Raw genomic sequence first — 17,845 nt, forward strand, 5'->3', positions numbered from 1 at the left:
CAACATATGAGAGTACCCATTTCCCTCCAGCCAGAGGTGACATTGCCCTTTTAAAATTTTTTTCTATCCTGATAGATTTAAAGTACATTGTTACTTTAATTTGCACTTCCCTGACTGCAGCTGAGTTTAAGCATTTTTTTGGTCATATTTTTATTTGCTCTTCATATACTTGGTCCTTTTTCCTGTTTGACTATTTGTTCTTTTCCCATCAACTTATAAAAACTATCAGTATTATTGGGACTTCCCTGGTGGTCCAGTGGTTAAGATTCTGTGCTCCCAAAGCAGGGGGCATGGGTTTGATCCCTGGTCGGGGAACTAAGATCCCACAAGCCACGCGGGGCAGCCAAAAAAAAAAAAAAAAACTGTCAATATTATAAGTACTGATCTTCTGAATGTTATCTTTGTTACAAGTTTTTTTTTCCAAATTTAATTGTTTTCTGTTAACTTTATGGTCCTCAAACTTCAGCTGTGCATCAGAATCACTTATTAAACCTAGGTTACTGGGCACCACAGCAAGAATTTCTGATTCAGCAAGTCTAGGGTGAGAGGCAAGAATTTGTATTTCTAACAAGTTCCCAGATGCTGCTCCTGCTTCTGCTGCTGATCTGGGGACCATACTTTGGGAATCACTAGTTTTTGCCATACAAAAGTTTTAAAATTTGTGTATAGTTAAATATGTCTGCTTTTTTACTTACAGCTTTTGCATTTCTTGTCTTAATTTAAAAGGTCTTTCCAGTCCCTATATTGTACATATGGTCCCCAAGATGTATTTCATTGTTTTACATTTAAATGTATAATAACCAGGAATTTATTTTTGTATATGACATAAGATAGGGGTTCTATTGTATTTCCTTCAAAATGTTCACCAGTTATCCTAGCACCAAATTATTAAATAATCCATCCTTTTCCCACTGAATTGAAATGCCACCTTTGTCATATAGTAAACACTGGAATCTTTTTCTGTATCCTTTATTCTCTTCCAGTGATCATTGTGTCTCTTCCTATTTCAATAATGTATTGATTTGATTACAGTGGCTTTCATAGTATGTTCTAATATTTGATAAGACAAAACCTTCTCCACTCTTTCATACTTTTCTTTGCTATGTTTTGGCATTTATTCTTCTGTATAAGTTTATGATCATTTTATCTAATTTTTAAAAATCTGTGAGGGAGAATTTTAATTGGAATTACATTAGATCTATATATTAAAGAGGATTGACTTCTTAAAAAGCACTAAGTCTTTTCACCTAAAATATGGTATTTCTTTTTATGTTCTCAAAGTTTTATGTCCTTCAATAAGATCTTAGTTTTATTTATGTAGGTCTTATGTTTTTCTTGTTAAATATACTTCTAAGTGTTCTGTAATTTTTATAAGCATTTCTAGATGCTTATTGATACACTGAGAAGTTACTAATTTATGTTCATCTATCTTGTATACTGCTCACTTACCAAATCCTCTTATTACTACTAGTTTTTTTTTTTTACTTAAATCTCTTAGGTTTTCTGGGTATACAGTTATATCATTGATGCAAAATAATAGTTCTCTCCTCCTTTTCAATTTTATGCCAACTGTGTTCTTATCCAATTGTATTTATTTGACCCCACTACCTAATAGGTTACTATAATTGCAATGGTTTTAATATTTCTCTGTTTGGGTTAAGGTTTGCAGATAGTTTTTGGTAATAGCCTTTAATATATGTAAGTAGTTTCTTTCTAGTCTCTATTTTACTTTGTGGGGTTTTTTTTTGTTTGTTTTTTTTTTACGGTACACGGGCCTCTCACTGTTGTGGCTTCTCCCATTGCGGAGCACAGGCTCTGGACACACAGGTTCAGTGGCCATGGCTCACGGGCCCAGCCGCTCCGCAGCATGTGGGATATTCCCAGACCGGGGCACGAACCCGTGTCCCCTGCATCGGCAGGCGGACTCTCAACCACTGCACCACCAGGGAAGCCCTGTGGTATTTTTTAAAATTTATTTTCTGGTCGCACCTCGGGGCTTGTGTGATCTTAGCTCCCCGATCAGGGATTGAACCCGGGCCGCGGCAGTGAAAGCGCTGAGTCATAACCACTGGACCGCCAGGGAATTCCCTACTTTGTGATTTTTTTAAAAAGTAAATGGCTGCTGAATTTTCTAAAATGTCTTTTCAGCATCTAATATTACACTATGGCTTTTTTTCTTCAATTTTGACTTATGTTTGTAGAGCTTCTGATCTTGAACAATCCTTATATTTGTGGAATAAACCTACTTGTCTATCAAGATGCATTTCTAGCTTCTCGTTGCTTTTTTTAATTTTAAAATTCAGATATAACTTACAGACGATAAAATTCATCCTCTTAAAGTGTACAAGTCAGTGTTTTTTAGTATATTTATAGAATTATGCAACTGTCCCCATTATCTAATTCCAGAACACTTTCATCACCTCAGAAAGAAACTGTGTACCCATTAGTATTTATTCCCCATTTGCCCTTACCCCTAGCCCGTGGCAATGACCAATATACTTTCTACGTCTATAGATGTGCCTGTTCTGAACATTGCATATAAATGGAAGCATACAGTCTATGTCTTTTGTGTCTGGCTTCTTTCACTTAGCATGTTTTCAAAGTTTATTCATGTGTAGCATGTATCAGTACTTCATTCTTTTTTATGACTGAATCACATTCCATTTTACGGATATGCCACATTTTGTTATCCAGTTATCAGTTGATGGCCATTTGAGTTGTTTCCACCTTTTGGCTATTATGAATAATGCTGCTCTGAACTATTGTGCACAGTTTTGTGTGGACATATGTTTTCATTTCTCCAGGGTATATACCTAGGAGTGAAATTGCTGGGTTACATAGTAACTCTATGTTTAACTTTTTGAGGAACTGCTAAACTGTTTTCCAAAGCCCCTGTACCATTTTACATCCCCACCTGCAGTGTATAACATTTGTTATTGTGTCCTTTTTAAATTATAGCCATCCTGGTGGGTATGAAGTGGTGTCTCATTGTGGCTTTGATTTGCATTTCCCTAGTGACTAATGTTGAACCTGTTTCGTGTGCATGTTGGCCATTTGTGTATCTTAGAGAAATATCTACTCAAATTTGTAGCCCAGTTTAAAATTGGATTACTTGAAGTGTAAGAGTTGTTAATATTTTTTAAACAGTTTATTCTTAATATTTACAGTTTCTGGGGGGGCACACTCCAACCTTATGTGGGTTTTGCTGAACATTATCAGATCATTGGGCGAAATAATAGTCTCTAGGCAATTAACATTGTTGTTTGTTTATTTTCGCTTGCATTAGAGAGTAACTCAGACATCTCCTCTACAAGTACCTAACCTGTCTTGGATGCACCACCAGTCATACCTCATGCAGCCTTCAGTGAGTGTTCAGAAGTGGGCAAAAGCCAAAGAGGCAATTTGATGTAAAGAAAAACAGTGGGATTTGATGAAATGAGATACGGGTGTGAGTTCTGGCTCAGTCGCTTGTGTAACCCAGGTGTTTGACCTTAAATTCTGTGAGTTTGCTATTCTTAGACAAGGATCCCTCCAGATTGATGGGCAGTGCCTGTTCCTGCTACATAGCTGGGTCGTTGCTCACCTATCATTTCCCAGGATTTTTAAATGTCTGTCTTCAGTGGTTCTGGTAGCCATGAATCACCACTTCAGGCAGCCTCATAGGATGCTGCCAACTAACCCTGTCCTTTGTTGCTGCTTCTAGGGTTCAGTTCTGACACCAGGAATGGATCATCCTATTTCTCTCCAGCCTGCCTCCATGATGGGACCTCTTACCCAGCAACTGGGCCACCTCTCGCTCAGCAGCATGGGCACAGTAAAGCAGGATATTTTTTTATTATAAAGAATACCTGTGTAGTACTCATAGGTTTAAATACTCTTGAATAAGGATGGGAATCACTTCAGTGTCATCGAGGGCACACTCAGAAAAGGCGATAAACTAAAAAGATAATAATCCGTGAGCTAGGAATACAGCCATTCTGCGGTTTAGCTCATTCATTTTAACTGATTCCTACTCATGCAACTAAATAAATGGTGTTCCTACCTACATATTAGTTTATCTAGTTCATACACTTTCCTAGAAGTCTTTATCAAAGTAGTAACAGGAAGAACGGGTGAAGCTCATTAGTTTTCTTGTAGGTCGGATGCATTCTGATTTGTTCAGGAGGGCTTAAAGCAGAGAAGGCGTTGAGAAAAAGCAGAAGACAGGAAAGAGGAGGAAAAGGTAGTCATGTACGTAGAAGCCTCTCTAAGCCAGTGTACTTTAGAGTCACCTGAAGTGCTTTTAAAAAGCACAATTAGGACAATTAAATTAGAATCTCTGGGGACAGAACAATAGGCACTGGTAGTTTTTACAGCTCCCCAGGTGCTTTAAATGTAGCCAAGAATCACTGCTCTAAGCCTATTGATGTATCTCATTCCAGTATATGCCAACAGCTGCAGCTATGCAAGGAGCGTACATCTCCCAGTACACCCCTGTGCCTTCTTCCAGTGTTTCAGTTGAGGTAAGAGCTTTATAATCTCTTTGGATTGAAGATTGGAAAATGAACAGAGGCAGATTTTCCCCTGATCAAAATCTTCCTCTCACAGTGATGCTGATTCTGTATTCACAAATAGCTGGTAGGGATGTGAAGAATGTAGGAAGGAAAGACTTAGTTTGTATCTTTGAATGAGGCCCTTCCTCTCATTTGGCAGACGGTAGTTAATCCCAGGATGCTGGCTTGTATCGACTAGTGGGTCCTGGGAAGAGGATGGGCTGCTCTAAACGTTGGGGAAGTGATGCTCTGAGTGTGCGTTTGTGTGTGTGTGTGTGTTTGTGTGTGTGTGTGTGTGTGTGTGTATGTGCACTCACACAGGTGTGTGGGAACGGGTTGGTTGGGGAGGACATGCAACTTAGCTAGGCTGCTTCAGTGGGAGGTGAGGAAAGGATGCACAAGGTGACTCTCCTGCCTTGGCTGTGGTACAGGAGAGCGGCAGCCAGCAAAATCAAGTGACGGTGGATGCTCCCTCAGACCATGGGGTCTATTCTTTCCAGTTCAACAAGTAACAGTGGTAAGAATCACATACTGAGGGGCGGGGTGGGCTGAGCAGCCTGAAATCAGACTCTCATGTTTGTCATTCCCCCTCCCTACCCTCTCTGGCTTATGCCTCCTTTAGGATTTCCCTCCCCATCTTTGTTGAGTATATAAATGAATTCTTGGAGATGCTGATGCTCCAGACTCCAGAGGGCTGACCAGGAATACAGCCCCTCTGTGGGCCCAGCTGAGGACTAACACTTGGTCATCGGTTTTCACAGGCCTGGGCCTGGAAAAAGAAGTCTCTGCACTCCTGCCCTCTGCTCTTCCTCCACTCCTGGTGGAGCCTGGAGGAACTGTCACTTTTTGTGTGTGCTACAGTCGAGGAGACCAAAAAGACTTCTTTTATTTTGTGAAGAAAGTTTTATGTTTTGTTTTAAACTGCAATATACTCTTTCCCTACCCCAAAGAGACACGGTGCCTGGAGCTTGTTCTCATGTTTATGAAAAACAGTTTTTGATGTGTTGGACTTATTTGGGAAGGCTTTTTAAACAAATTATTTTCTTAAAAGAAAAGAAAAAGGTGTGGTGCTAGAACATGGATGGAGTCCTACTGCGGGCCCTACTTACTGAGTTTAGTTATGGACCTTTTGGTGGGGGTGTAAGAAAACATGCAGACTTTTAAAGTTTTGTTTTATAAAGCTCTTAGATCACACATCCCATCTCTTCTTCACATACATTTTATGCCTTCTTTCTCTCATCCAGAGTGTTCTTTTTCTCTTTTCCATACAGCAGAACCTGCCTACTTTGCCTCTTTAAGTTTTTAGTTTTGTGAATTTCTTTTTTGAATGAAATTTCATATGGAATTTTGGGGGGCTGGGCAAGGAACAAGGTAGAACACTAAGCAGGCAGTGGCAGTGGCTTTTCCTCCCTCTGACCTGCCACATCCTAGGAGGAAAGACTAGACTTTGCCCTCCGGAAGCAGAGATGTGACCTAGGCTCACTAAGGAGACAATCCCACAGCCTTAGGAAGCCATCCTTGATCCAAATTCGGATGAAGACTAGGTTTTCCCTGGCGAGTTCCAGAGGAGTGGACCTACTGACTTCTGACTAACTCTTCTCACTGCCGAGGCCAACACCACACCCTCTGAGAAAATGTCTTCCCCTGTTACAGCTTTTCAGGAATACCTGCTTTTCTGCTTCCTAGAGGATCTTTTCTGCCCTGGGGCTCAGGTCCCCTCTCTTCCCTATCTCACATCGTTGCTGTGCTCAGGGCCTTTGCGTTTGTGACCTTGCTGAATCCATTTAGGTTCCTTCCCCACCACGGACAATCAGCTGCTTTACCTCTAGACCAGCGATTCTCAAAGAGGTGGTTTTGTCGCCTAGAGGCCGTTTGGCAATCTCTGGAGACATTTTTGGTTGTCGCTCCTGGGGGTGGGGCTGTGTGCTACTGGCAGCTAGTGGCTGCAGACCAGGGATTCTGCTAAACACCCTGCAGGGCACAGCAGAGCCCCAACTCCCCCAGCAGAGAATTGTCTGGCTCAAAATGTCAGTAGTACCAAGGTTAGGAAACCTTGATGTAGACAGTGTCATCCCTGCCTCCTGTACCAGAGGACTTGGTAAATTCCCATCCCCACCCTGGACGCACGGTGCCTTTTGACACTCAGGCAGCTAGTCGAGAGGGACGGAACTGAGGTTCTTGAATTTTCCCCAGGCTTTGAGCTGTCCTTGAAAGGCTTGTGCCATGTGCACACACACATCCAGAGGGATAGAGGTGGGGACTGTTCCGCGTGTGTGTGCCGTGAAGGGGCGAGAAAGGACAAAGCTCTTGTAACTGTCCAGAGCAACCTGCCCTAGTGTGTTTGGGCCCCTTTTCCAGGCAATCAGGACATCAGAAATAATCTTCCTGCTTGTGGAAGGACAGCAGGGAGCTGGGATAGAAAAGGGCCATAAACCCCATCTCACTATTTACAAGGTCAGGAGTCCTTCAAAAAAAGGCTATAATTTGCTCTTCAACTCCATCATCTTCTGCAAGACCTGACTGTGCACACGGAGACAGATAGGAGGAAGCCTTTGTCCATCTTCTAGGAAATAAGATCCTGCACCTGTCTCTTCCCAGTCACTCCCTTCTGCACTGAAAGGAGAGTTCTGCTCCCCTTCACTTCAAGGTCAGGTGCCTTTCCACCAATCAGACAGAAAGCCAAATGATGGAGAATGGAGAAACAGGTGTTCAGTAGGCTGGCTGTAGGGAGAGGAAGGAGATGCTGCTGGGCAGGAAGAAGCTGTATTATCAGTTGTTGTACCTAGAGCTTGGGCCTAGCTTTCCCTCCCCTCCACCCATCCCAGAGTTGAGAGTCCTAATGCTCCCTCCCCACAGAGTGTCCTTTTGTACATCCTGGGGTTAAGGGAGTAGGGGTAGGGGACAATAGGTAGGATGTGAAGTATAAAGGATAAAATTGCCACTATTCATTTTCTCACGGGTACTTCTCCAACCTCAGGAAGGGTTTATCTGATGTAAAACAGCCCCAAACCGAGTAACTTTGTAGAAGGTTTTGCCTGGGCAGGTATCTCTTGTTTCTGAGTCTCTACTCCTTAGTCAAGGAAAATACACCATATGTTTCTTGTCAGTGGCCTTGAAGAAAAGGAGAAAAATCTGGAATCCTGTTCATTTAATTAATAGTAGTTTAGGGGAGCCTTGCTTTGCTAGGAGGCTTAGTGAAATGAGGGCCTTTCATGTGTACAAACTGTTGATGTCACTGCTGCCCTCCTCTGCCTCCCAGAATTCCTGGTTCTGTCTACTTTCTCTGTATTTAAATGTTTAAATGGCTGTAATTTTGCTTTGTTTTGTTTTAAAATTCTGAAGTTACCTTTTGTGTGTTCTCATGTGAATCTGCTTAATGGATTTTATTAATGGGTGTTTCTGGTTTGGGAAGGTTTGGGCATGGGAAGTGACGGAGAGCCTGAAGTTATTTTTGTAATGGTTAATGGCATCTTGGAATTTTGTTTGGGCCTTTTTGGGTTACACTCATGATACTTTTTGCCTAATTGTTAGTTCATTTCTAACAGTTCATAACATGGGTGAGTGATTGGAAAAAGGAGACAAGGAATGAGGGATACTTTTTCTCCCATGAAATAGCCCCATTGGTGGCAGTGGTGGCAGAGGAATTGTAGGGGGAGCCTTCAAGCTCACAGCCTAGGGCTGGGCTCTTTAAACACTATGCTAGTGTTTTCTGAATCCTGTATTCATGGAGCCAGGTCATAACTCTCTCTGTACTTCATATCTCACCCCCACTCATTACAGATGCTCATAACATTCTTAAAATATTTTAGTACTTTGTATTTTTCTCTTTTCAGTCAAATAGAACATACTAGATCCCTTTCTCAGATGATACAATCCTTTACTAGCCTCAGAGCCTGCCCATCCCATCTCATGCGGTGTTATTACTGCTCCTCTCTCACTCTGAGATGATACTCAGCCCCGAGGCTGATTAGAGTTTTTGGAGGAGGGTGTGGGTCGAGGTTAGGGAAGATGTGGGAATGATGATGGGGAGAGATGTTATTTTTAAAGTGTGTTTTTAACCAAAGGATTTGAAGAGTTGTCTAGACTAGGAAGCCTGGTGACTCTGAAGAGGTAATAAATAGCCCTTGTCAGTAATAGATGGGGGTAGTAGGGGGACATGACTAGCACTCGGTGTGAGGACTGTGCTGCTCTACTGACCATCCCTGGATTGGGCCACCTCAGCCCAGTTCGTCTTCTTTCCTAACTTACTGATCAGTGAGCTCATTCAGCCCCGTCGTGCCTGCCTGCATTGCTTATTCCCTGATGCTTCAGTGTCTACCGTTTGGGGACCTACATGTGGGTTGTTACTTTGCTCCACAAAGGTGAGGTGAGAGGCCTTGCTGGAATGGAATGTTGCAGGGATCCCCACAGAATCATCTTCTAGGGAAAAAAAAAAAAAATCGTTGCTGTTCTCTTATGCACGTTCTCTTAGGGCAATAAACTTGGGTCAGTGATCAGATCTAAACTTGTCCTCAGGCTCTGCTAGACCAGCTTCATTCAGAGAAGAGGGTGGGTATTATGAAAGCTAGTCTGTAAGGGCTAGGTCTTAAACCTTGGGCCTTGTCACACTGGTCCTTCCTGAGTCCCTCTTAAACCAACTACTACATTTCTATGCTACCTGCATTTTAGGTCTTTCCCAGCGTTAGCAGATCCCTCATTTACTCAGCTTTGACTCCTTCCTTTCGTAGGAGGGTCTTCCTCCAACAGCTGAGATGGGCCTGAGAGCTCTATCACCCTGCTCGTCTTTGCTGAATTCTGCTGCATCTCCCTAGGGGTGGTCCCCACATGACTGTAGTAATGAGAAAGCTAGGTGCCCTCTCACCCCAGTTACCACTGCTCCTTCTCCCTGGCATGTCCACGTCTGTTTTGAATGAATCTTCATTCTCCAGGTGTGTCCCAGAACTTTCTTGTCTTTGTTAAAGACCTACCTCACAGTTTCACAATTCAACAGGGGCACCTGGTTCACTTCTTTCCTTCCTTTACTCTGTCCTTGCCTTCCTGAGGGTTAGGAAGATGGGGGCTACAAAGGTCTCGTGATCAATTGCAAAATCTCTTGGTTATTTGTTTCTGGAATGTCTTCTTTGAGATTTTGACCTCCTTTATCACCCTAGAATAGTGTGAACTCTTCAGTTAGGTCTTGCTGTGGTATGCCAGGAGGATAGGCTGAGTAATGAGTGCTTAGAATATTAATTAATGCTTGGGAGCCACCGCCAGGAACACCAACATGGGAGCAGAGCTCAGAACTTGAGAGGATAAGAGTTTGCCAGTGGCTGCCATGAGCTGAGAAGTAAACATGCACCAGAGAGGGCATCTGGGATTTTTATAGGGCTGAAAGCAGAGATGCTCCTTCTCCACCTATTCCAGTTAGTTTAGAGGGTCACCAAAACAAAACTTCCAGCCTGGGGTGTGATAAGCTTTCCTAGCCTGAGTAAAGAAGAGTTCTTGCCCCATTACTGGTGTCCACATCCCCCAACACACACATTTTTTTTCGGGTAGCAAGTGCTCTCTAGCATGCACTTATCACCTTGGACAGGAAATAAGTTTAATTTATACTCAAAACACATTTTTTCTTTATCCAGAAGTTTCCAGTTTTATACTCTTGCCACGTCTGTGCCAATGCTACCCATTCTTCTGACTCTTGGTATTCACTTGGTCCTTCCCTACAATTGGGTAGAACTTTGTCTTATTTCAACTTTTGAAATAAAACACAGAAGTCTACTTCGTGGTGTCTTATCCATGATTGGAAGCTGGGAAGGTGGTGATGAGCACATATATTTGCTATAATGGGAACATAGGTGGCAGCTTAGGAAGCCAAGGCCATGTCTCACAAGGCAGGAACTAGGGACACTTGAATCCTTTGTTGTAGCACCTCAGCCAGGAGCACCTGTTCCACCCACATAAGCACAAATTCTGCCTTGGATGCCTCTTGCACAGGAAGGGCCACGCTTGGAGGTTCAGAGATAAACTTTGAAGTTTAGAGGCATATTTCTCCCCGGCCTGTGGTCTCCTACATCAAACCAGTCGTACTCACCCTAACACCCAGCCTTCACCTTTAGGCAAGTATGAAAACCTATGTTGAAGGAAGATAAATACAGACTCTTTTGAATCTCTATCAAATGTGGTTTTTATTCAACTGACAAGCACTTTTCTACAGCTGCACTTGTGGAACATCACATGGCAAAAACAGGAGTTTTTTTCTCTAGACTTTTTTTTCCTTTTTTTACCTTATTAAAAATGAGATTGGTCCTAAAAATATAGAAAGAAATAAATTTAAATTCACAAAAAACTGTACATTATCAAAAAGTCACTAAAACACCACATTTGGTTATATAAAAAGTCAAGTCCCTTTTGTTGTAAAAGGAACGTGGAAATTTGTTGGTGTTGATGGTGTGGTTTCTTCCTGTTACCAGACTGATAGGGGAGGGGAAACAAAGGGGTAGGGGTGGGTTTTATTTACTTTTTTAACTTGCCTTCCCTACCAAGTACTCTTATTTGTCAAAAAGAGAAAATCCACCTAGCTCAAGGGGCAGTGAAGATGAGGAAAGAAAAGTGAGAAACGGCCCCTTTGGTCATGCCCTCCCCCCGCCCCCCATCAACCCTCACTTCAAATTGAGGCTAGGACTCCACCCACCCCACCTTAAGAGTGCCTGGTCCCTAGGGAAAGAGATGGAGCTGGGAGAGGAACACAGAACAGGAACAATCAAGATTTCACTCCCCCGTCCACCTAACCTCCAACAGTAGAATTAATCTGGAACATTTTATAGCAGGGTAAGACTGCCGTGGGGAAAAGAAGAGCCCCCAACTACAACAGTTCCAAATGTCTGACTAACACAAAGTTTGTTACAGCGCAGTTATTTAGATAAAATATAAATATTTATGCATAATATAAAGTCAATTCAAATATTCTTCAATCCACCTCTTATTTAAAAGCAAAAAAAAAAAAAATCTCAAATAAAATTAAAAGTTCTGAGGTTTATCTGACAGAAAAGGCGACTTTAGAAATAGGCTATGGGGGAGAAGGGGCATAAAGGAATAAGAAAGGGGCTGCCCCGGGACCTGTACTGCCCCCTCACCCCCTTCAGTGGCTATTCAGTGCTGCCAGAAGCACAAGGAATGCTCCCCTCACCTGGCACCCCTCTCCCACCAATGGAACACTTCTTGGATGCCTCAGCGCTCTGCTTGGGCCAGCCAGCAGCCACCTCCCCAGTGCAAGTACCCGTAATCTCTGATGGGAGGGGCTCTGCTGAGCAGGAAAGCAGGGGCCAGGGGCCCATGGCTATAGCTGGGAGTTAGCAGCTTTCCTCTCACAGGTTGGGGCTTAACTTGGGCACAGTCACATGTAGGGCAGTGGTGGACCCAGAACCTCTCCTCCCTACTCTCCTGTGTTCTGGGGTCTCTGCTACTGGGGAAGGGGTCCCAGGATATGAAGTAGATAAGGGAAGGAAAGCACTACTAAACCCACAGAAGCTCATGGGATTAGGAAGAGATCCAGTTCTACTCCTCTCCCTGCAAAAGCTTAAGACTCAGAGCTACTGAAAGGAGAGGGAGTTCCTGCTGAAAGATTGCACAGTTTGAAGAGGCTGGAACAGAAATGACTGGGAGAGAGGGGAGAGACACAGCCTTGTACCCAGAAAAACTGTTCCTGTGGTTTCCCAAAGACAAAGTGATGGTGTGAAACAATGGGAAAGGTGTTTCAATGGTTGGAAACAATGGGAAACAGATACTTGGGGGAAAAACTGAATGGATGCCACCAAACAAAACAGGGGCACAATCACAGCATCCTCTCACTCACTCACTCTCTCACACACACACACACCTCTCTCTCTCTCAGGCCAGTCGATTGCTACCTGGCCTCCATCTTGGGGGTGTGCCCAAACTCAGCAGTAGTTGTCCCTGAGGAGTTCCCAAGAAGGAGGTTTGGGTAAGAGGTGGGGAAGGAGGCTGGAAGGCCCAGGGTTCAGGGTGCCTCCCTGCCGTCTCCCCAGTTTGCTAAGTTTCAGAAAAGGCTAGAAACTCAGCATTTGAGGAGTATCCAACATTATAGAGGGACTAGCTATTGGCAGGAAGATGAGGACAGAGAGAAAGACAGGGACCTCTGAACTTCTTTTTCCTTTGAAGGGAAAAAAGATTTGGGGGAAAAGGATGGAGGAACCCGTACACAACAGTTTTACATTATTGGATGAGAGAAAATCTGAAAAGGGGGCGGGGGGGAGGGATTGAGAGAGAGAAAGTGAAAAGCAGGGGAGGGACTGAACATGGAAGCAGCATGTTCAGGGCCCGGTGTCCGGCTCGACACACTTGGGAGTTAAGTCCACTTTACTGGCCGTCACTGCGGGTCCACACACAGTACAGAGTGTTTCTTGGTTTCACACATTCACTAGAACTATTGCTATTGTTAAATAGCCCCAGAATGCTGGGGCACGAACAGGGAAGGTGAGAAAGCTGGGAGGAGGAAGTAGGGGCTTCTTTCATCCTCCTCCTCTTTTTTAATTAGGAAATAAAACAGAAAGGAAAAATTATTTTTTCTTTTTTTTTTTTTTGGCTTTCAGTCCAGAAGGACCTCATCTCTGCCCCTCTTATGTGAGGAACAAGAGGAGGAAAGGAAGAAAGGGGTGTAGGGATAAGAAGATGTAGGGCGCTGCCAAAGGTAGGGTCAAAAATCAGGGTTCTACCTCTGACTCAAGTCTGGACCCAGGGCAGCATCAGCAGGTGAGAATGGCAGGGTCTGTCTGTTTGGAGGGCAGAGAGCAATGCCACAAGGTGACTCCCCACCTCCCTTGCCTCACAGATTGGCCTGTTTTCCCTGATAAAACTCCTCCCAGCGGCTCTCGAAGAAGCGACGCATGATGTGCCCAGCCTTGCCCACTTCAGAGTCATCCTCATTGAATGTCTGGCAGTTGTCAAAGACCAGAAGTGCATCAGCCGCAAACTCCTCTGAGCTGGTGTACCTGGGCAGGGGTGGAGACAGACCTGTGAGCTGGGTACAAGTTACGGCCGTAACAGAAGAGCCGGGACAGTTACTGAAGTCTACTTACCCTCCCCGGAGCAGCCGCTCCCGCATGGTGGAAAAATCCATAGGGTTTTTGATGATGCGCCGGTACCCACTCACCAATCGTGGGTTCACAGGCTCCAGGAAAGGCCAGGCTGCATCATGGGACTCCATCTCCATCAAGATAATCCTATTAAGAAAGACAGTGATGACTGCACTCTCAGGAAGCAAACACACTGACCCCTCCCAGCCCTTTACCGTGGCAAAGATAGAGCCAGTTGTCCCCAGAATTCACTCAACTCACTCGCAAAACGTGAGATCACTGTGGTGGTTCCGCATGGAGAGCCGCCGCCGCTTTGAGGGGGACTGTCCTCCTTCTGAGCACCGAGGCACTGCCGGGCTTTCTCGGCCCCTCGACAGCAGCCGGCGCCGGCAGCTATCACCCTCTGGGAAGTTCAGCACATAACTACTTTTCCGCTTCTGGCCTCGTTTTGGGAAACCTGGCCTCTGAGTCAATTCTCCCTCTACCTGCTGAAGATAAGAAAAAGGTAAGATCAGCAACAGCTGGAGATGTACTCTGCTTGCCCTTCACTTTATTACAATCCCAACTTGTCTAAGTGTGACTGAGGCTTCACAATACTTTCATGCATGAGCCAGCATGTGAATTTATTCACATAACCCAATACGGCAGGTGAAAGGGAAAGTATAATCATTCCCATTTTATAAGGAAAGTAAAAACAAGTAAGGTTATAGAATTTAAGTGACTTGTCCAAAGAAGGATCAGAACTCAGGTCTCCTAGCACTTAGTCTGGAGCCCTTTCCCAGGAGAGACTGAGGCATGGTAAGAATGATATCTGTAGGACTGGTGGTAAATGGGATGAGAAAGAAAATCTCTGACTTTTGCTTGGGAGTGGAATGAGGGGGAGCAGAAGCCTTACCTGGGCCAAACAGACAGCACAGAACCAGTCTCCTTCTGGGACAGCCTCCATCTTGGGCCGAAGGCAGTAAATATGGCAGCCACGGTCACACCCATCACAAAGTAGAAGAAACTCATCGTTGTCACCCTTCCGGCAGACTAGACAGGTCTGGACCAAGGTTGTGAGGAGGCAGAGTGAGCCCTCAAGCCTCTGCCTGCCCCTTACCCCACCCACGCCAGCTGGCCATCTTGTCAGCTCCCCCAGGCTCTCCAGGCCTCTTACCACTTTGTTGACAGACTTCTCCCAGGCAATGGACCTCTCCAGCTGGCCCAGGCACAAGCAGACCTGGGCCGCGCTCCAGCACCGCTCTAGCGTTTGGCGCCAGGCTCTAATGCGAGGGGTGATCTCATATGATCTGGAGGGAGAAAGTGGTGATCTGGGGATGAGGAGCAGGGTCCATTAAATTTATCCCTTCTCCGCAAGACCAAGAAGGGGGGAGCCACTCACATCTCTGTAGTGGCACACTGTGGGGCACTGCTGGGCGTGCCGATCAGGGCCTTCTCCAGCACAACCTCATGAGCTGGCCATAGGGGCTCCCGCAGGTACCGCCGCTCCACATTCTGCTCCAGGGCAGCAAGTCGCATCACTGCCAGGTCCAGGGGGTTGGTAGTTTTACGCTGGGGTGCCAGTCCTTCCTTGCCTCGACCCCGCCAGGTGATATCCTCCTGGGAGTCAGGTAGATGCTCACAGTAGGCCAAGTCTTCACGAGTAGAGTCTGGGCTGGGACGTGTCCAGCCCTGCAGGTGGGAGAGAGGAATAAAACTCATTATAAAGAAAGAACATTAAGCATAGAAAATGATGTGAACCATTTAGGGTCACGGGAGGTCACTTGTGAAGTGGGAACCCCAAGTTTTCCCTAACAGGGTACAGGAGATTAACACCCTCTCGTCAACAACCCCCTACCCAGTGCCAGCCCAAGTGTACCCGAATCTGCAGATCAGACAGGATAACCCGCTGTTCCAGCTCCTCTACCCACTGAAGCACGGCCAAGTCTGTCTCATATGTCTTCTCTTTGGGGGACCAGCTCATGATCCCTTCTTGAAAGGCAAGTAGCTGACTAGGCTCAAAGATAGGGTCTGAGAAGACAGAAGGCAGAGGGAAAAGCCCATCAGGCTATTTCGTTGTCCACAGCAGCAGCTCAACGTTTACCTGGGCTCTGCAGCTCAGGCTGGTTACGCATCTACCTTACCAGTTGAGGGCCGTAAGCAGACTTCCTGTAAGAAGTCCCTGTGCTTGTTTAGGTGTTTGTGAAGTGCCTTCTCTCGGATGCCTCGGGGGTGCAGGGCCTTGAGCATGGCATCCAATGTCTCAGGATCTCGGATCCACCACCAGCCCGAGCGCATCTCTGTGAAGACAGTTTATGTGTGTGGGGTGGGGAGTGGGAACCAGCTGTGAATCACATGGTCCACATCTGATGCCCCTCCTACCTATATCTCACCCCATTCCACCCCAAAGTCACTCACCAGGGGGGACGGGCTGGGCTGTCAGCTGGGTTAGGTAACGCTGCTCCATCTGTTTGAAGAACTTACTGGGAGGTCTCCCTCTCCGTTTTGGCTGTCCCATCCCTGTGGGGCTCTGTGGTGTTTCTCTAGGGTCTCCTCCTCGCCTTTTAGGAGCCACGCCCAGCAAGGGGGTGGAAGAGAGCTGCACTGGAGAATAGGGGTTGGCAGCACTGGGTCTACTCACCTGTGAATGACGAAACATAAGGTGATGAGGGTGTTTTCATGTTGACAGGACCCCAGTGGCCCCATCCCTTCCCCCCAACTTAAGCAACAGCCCACAGCCAGGCAACAGGGCCTGTGGCAAGATGAAGATAAGTGTATACCACTAATTCTGGCTACTTACTGGCTTGGAGGAGGCAGGTAGCTGAGGGGAAGGAGTGGGCTGGTCCTCAGAAACTGCAGGGGGTGGTGTAGGGGCAGCACTGCAGGGCATCTGGGCTGAGAAGTTAAACCAGGGAGCTTGAGAATCGGGGCTGGCTTCCCTCTCGTCAGGTTCTGGTTCCTCCGGGGGCCGTGATGGCATTGGGTCCAGTTTTCCGGGGCTGCTATCAGGTGTGAGGACTGAGCTACTGAGCAGGGAGCCATGGCTCTGAGTCTGGCTCAGCCAAGACAGGAAGGCTGACTGGCTGAGGTCGTGCTGGCTCTGACCCAGAGACAAAGGGGAGCCCTCTGGCTCTAGGAACCCATTATGGGAGTGAGGATGGGACTGAAGCTGGGGCTGGGGCTGGGCATGAGCCTGAAGCTGAGGATGGGGCTGAGTCTCGGGCTGAAGCTGGACCTGCAGCTGTTCTGAACCTTGACTCTTGACAGGAGATTTCAAGTGCCTAGGTTGCACAGACCCAGGCTTAGTTTTCCGAGGTCGGCCTCGGGCCCGGGCAGGAGAACTGGCAGAGGTGCTGGAGCCAGCTAACTCCCTCTTCAGAGAGAAGGAGGCTGGGCTGGGTGTTGAATGGGTTGCCACTTTTAAGGAGTCAGTTTCCTGCTTTATCACATCCTCAGGAACTGTAAAGAAAAATGAAGAGCATAACACATACACAGATATAAGGGGAAAGAAAGAGGGTGTACAAACACAGGACATATACTTTCTTTTTCTCTTGGACTTCATACCCCCCTTTTGGAGACTGCACTGGGAAAAGCTTATATGCCAATGAGCACAGTATCTGGAAAAGAAACACTATGCTCCCAAGTAATCATCATCAGCATAATCATAAGCTAACATTTATTGAGAACCAGCTATAAGTTAAGCATTATTCTAAGAGCATTAACTCATTTTAATCCTCTCAATAGCCCTATGACGTATACATTCTATTATTAACTCCATTTTACAAATGAAAAAACTAAAGCATACAGCTGGTAAGTGGCAGAGCAGTAGGTAGGCAGTCCTACTCCAGAGCCTGTGCTCTTAACCACACTGTGCTATACTGATTCTCATACAATGAAAGAAGCCCAAGACAACTAGGTAGAGGAAAAGGAATCGTTTAACTTTTGTTAGACAGGACTCAATTCAGGGTCCTACAACACACCTACCTAAGCTCCCCTCTGTTCCTTCCACAAAGATACCAGTCAAATAGGGCAACACCCAGTAGTTGCGTCTGTAGCGGTCCTGACCCAAGGAGACTGCCCGAAGCATCTGGGATGAGTGAAGCAGCTTTTTGCGAAAGAAGAGCTGACGCTGGGTAGGCAGTGGAAAAGGAAGATGAATGAAAAACACACTTCCAGGGACTGGAAGTCCAGCTTCAGTCCCAGTGGTGACTTCATCCAGTATATGGGAGAAGGGCAATGGCTCTCAGCTTCCCTATAAAATTG

At 45.7% G+C, this 17,845-nt stretch overlaps 2 protein-coding genes across 11 annotated transcripts in view; one reads left to right on the plus strand and one right to left on the minus strand.

Annotated features, from left to right (window-relative positions):
• Positions 1 to 10,689, plus strand: part of RBMS2 (RNA binding motif single stranded interacting protein 2) — a 78,838-nt gene extending 68,149 nt beyond the window's left edge. For 4 of the 5 annotated variants that reach the window (XM_060025022.1, XM_060025018.1, XM_060025019.1 and 1 more), the window contains 5 exons: positions 3,287 to 3,364; positions 3,704 to 3,814; positions 4,422 to 4,502; positions 4,964 to 5,049; positions 5,155 to 10,689. In XM_060025022.1, the coding sequence (XP_059881005.1) occupies positions 3,287 to 3,364; positions 3,704 to 3,814; positions 4,422 to 4,502; positions 4,964 to 5,044 (351 nt within the window). In that variant the 3' untranslated portion in view covers positions 5,045 to 5,049; positions 5,155 to 10,689. The remainder of the gene's footprint in view (positions 1 to 3,286; positions 3,365 to 3,703; positions 3,815 to 4,421; positions 4,503 to 4,963; positions 5,050 to 5,154) is intronic. The other variant, XM_060025020.1, reaches the window with a different exon arrangement.
• A 225-nt stretch (positions 10,690 to 10,914) lies between these two features.
• The window catches only part of BAZ2A (bromodomain adjacent to zinc finger domain 2A), a 33,917-nt gene continuing 26,986 nt past the window's right edge, over positions 10,915 to 17,845 (minus strand). For all 6 annotated transcript variants that reach the window (XM_060025017.1, XM_060025016.1, XM_060025014.1 and 3 more), the window contains 11 exons: positions 17,567 to 17,711; positions 16,383 to 17,041; positions 16,001 to 16,223; positions 15,727 to 15,882; positions 15,462 to 15,613; positions 14,985 to 15,274; positions 14,760 to 14,892; positions 14,499 to 14,645; positions 13,865 to 14,091; positions 13,607 to 13,750; positions 10,915 to 13,519 (listed from right to left, as the gene is read on the minus strand). In XM_060025017.1, coding sequence (XP_059881000.1) covers positions 13,354 to 13,519; positions 13,607 to 13,750; positions 13,865 to 14,091; positions 14,499 to 14,645; positions 14,760 to 14,892; positions 14,985 to 15,274; positions 15,462 to 15,613; positions 15,727 to 15,882; positions 16,001 to 16,223; positions 16,383 to 17,041; positions 17,567 to 17,711 — 2,442 coding nt within the window. In that variant the 3' untranslated portion in view covers positions 10,915 to 13,353. The remainder of the gene's footprint in view (positions 13,520 to 13,606; positions 13,751 to 13,864; positions 14,092 to 14,498; positions 14,646 to 14,759; positions 14,893 to 14,984; positions 15,275 to 15,461; positions 15,614 to 15,726; positions 15,883 to 16,000; positions 16,224 to 16,382; positions 17,042 to 17,566; positions 17,712 to 17,845) is intronic.

Source organism: Delphinus delphis, chromosome 11 (genome assembly GCF_949987515.2).
Source record: "Delphinus delphis chromosome 11, mDelDel1.2, whole genome shotgun sequence".
Lineage (NCBI taxonomy): Eukaryota > Metazoa > Chordata > Mammalia > Artiodactyla > Delphinidae > Delphinus > Delphinus delphis.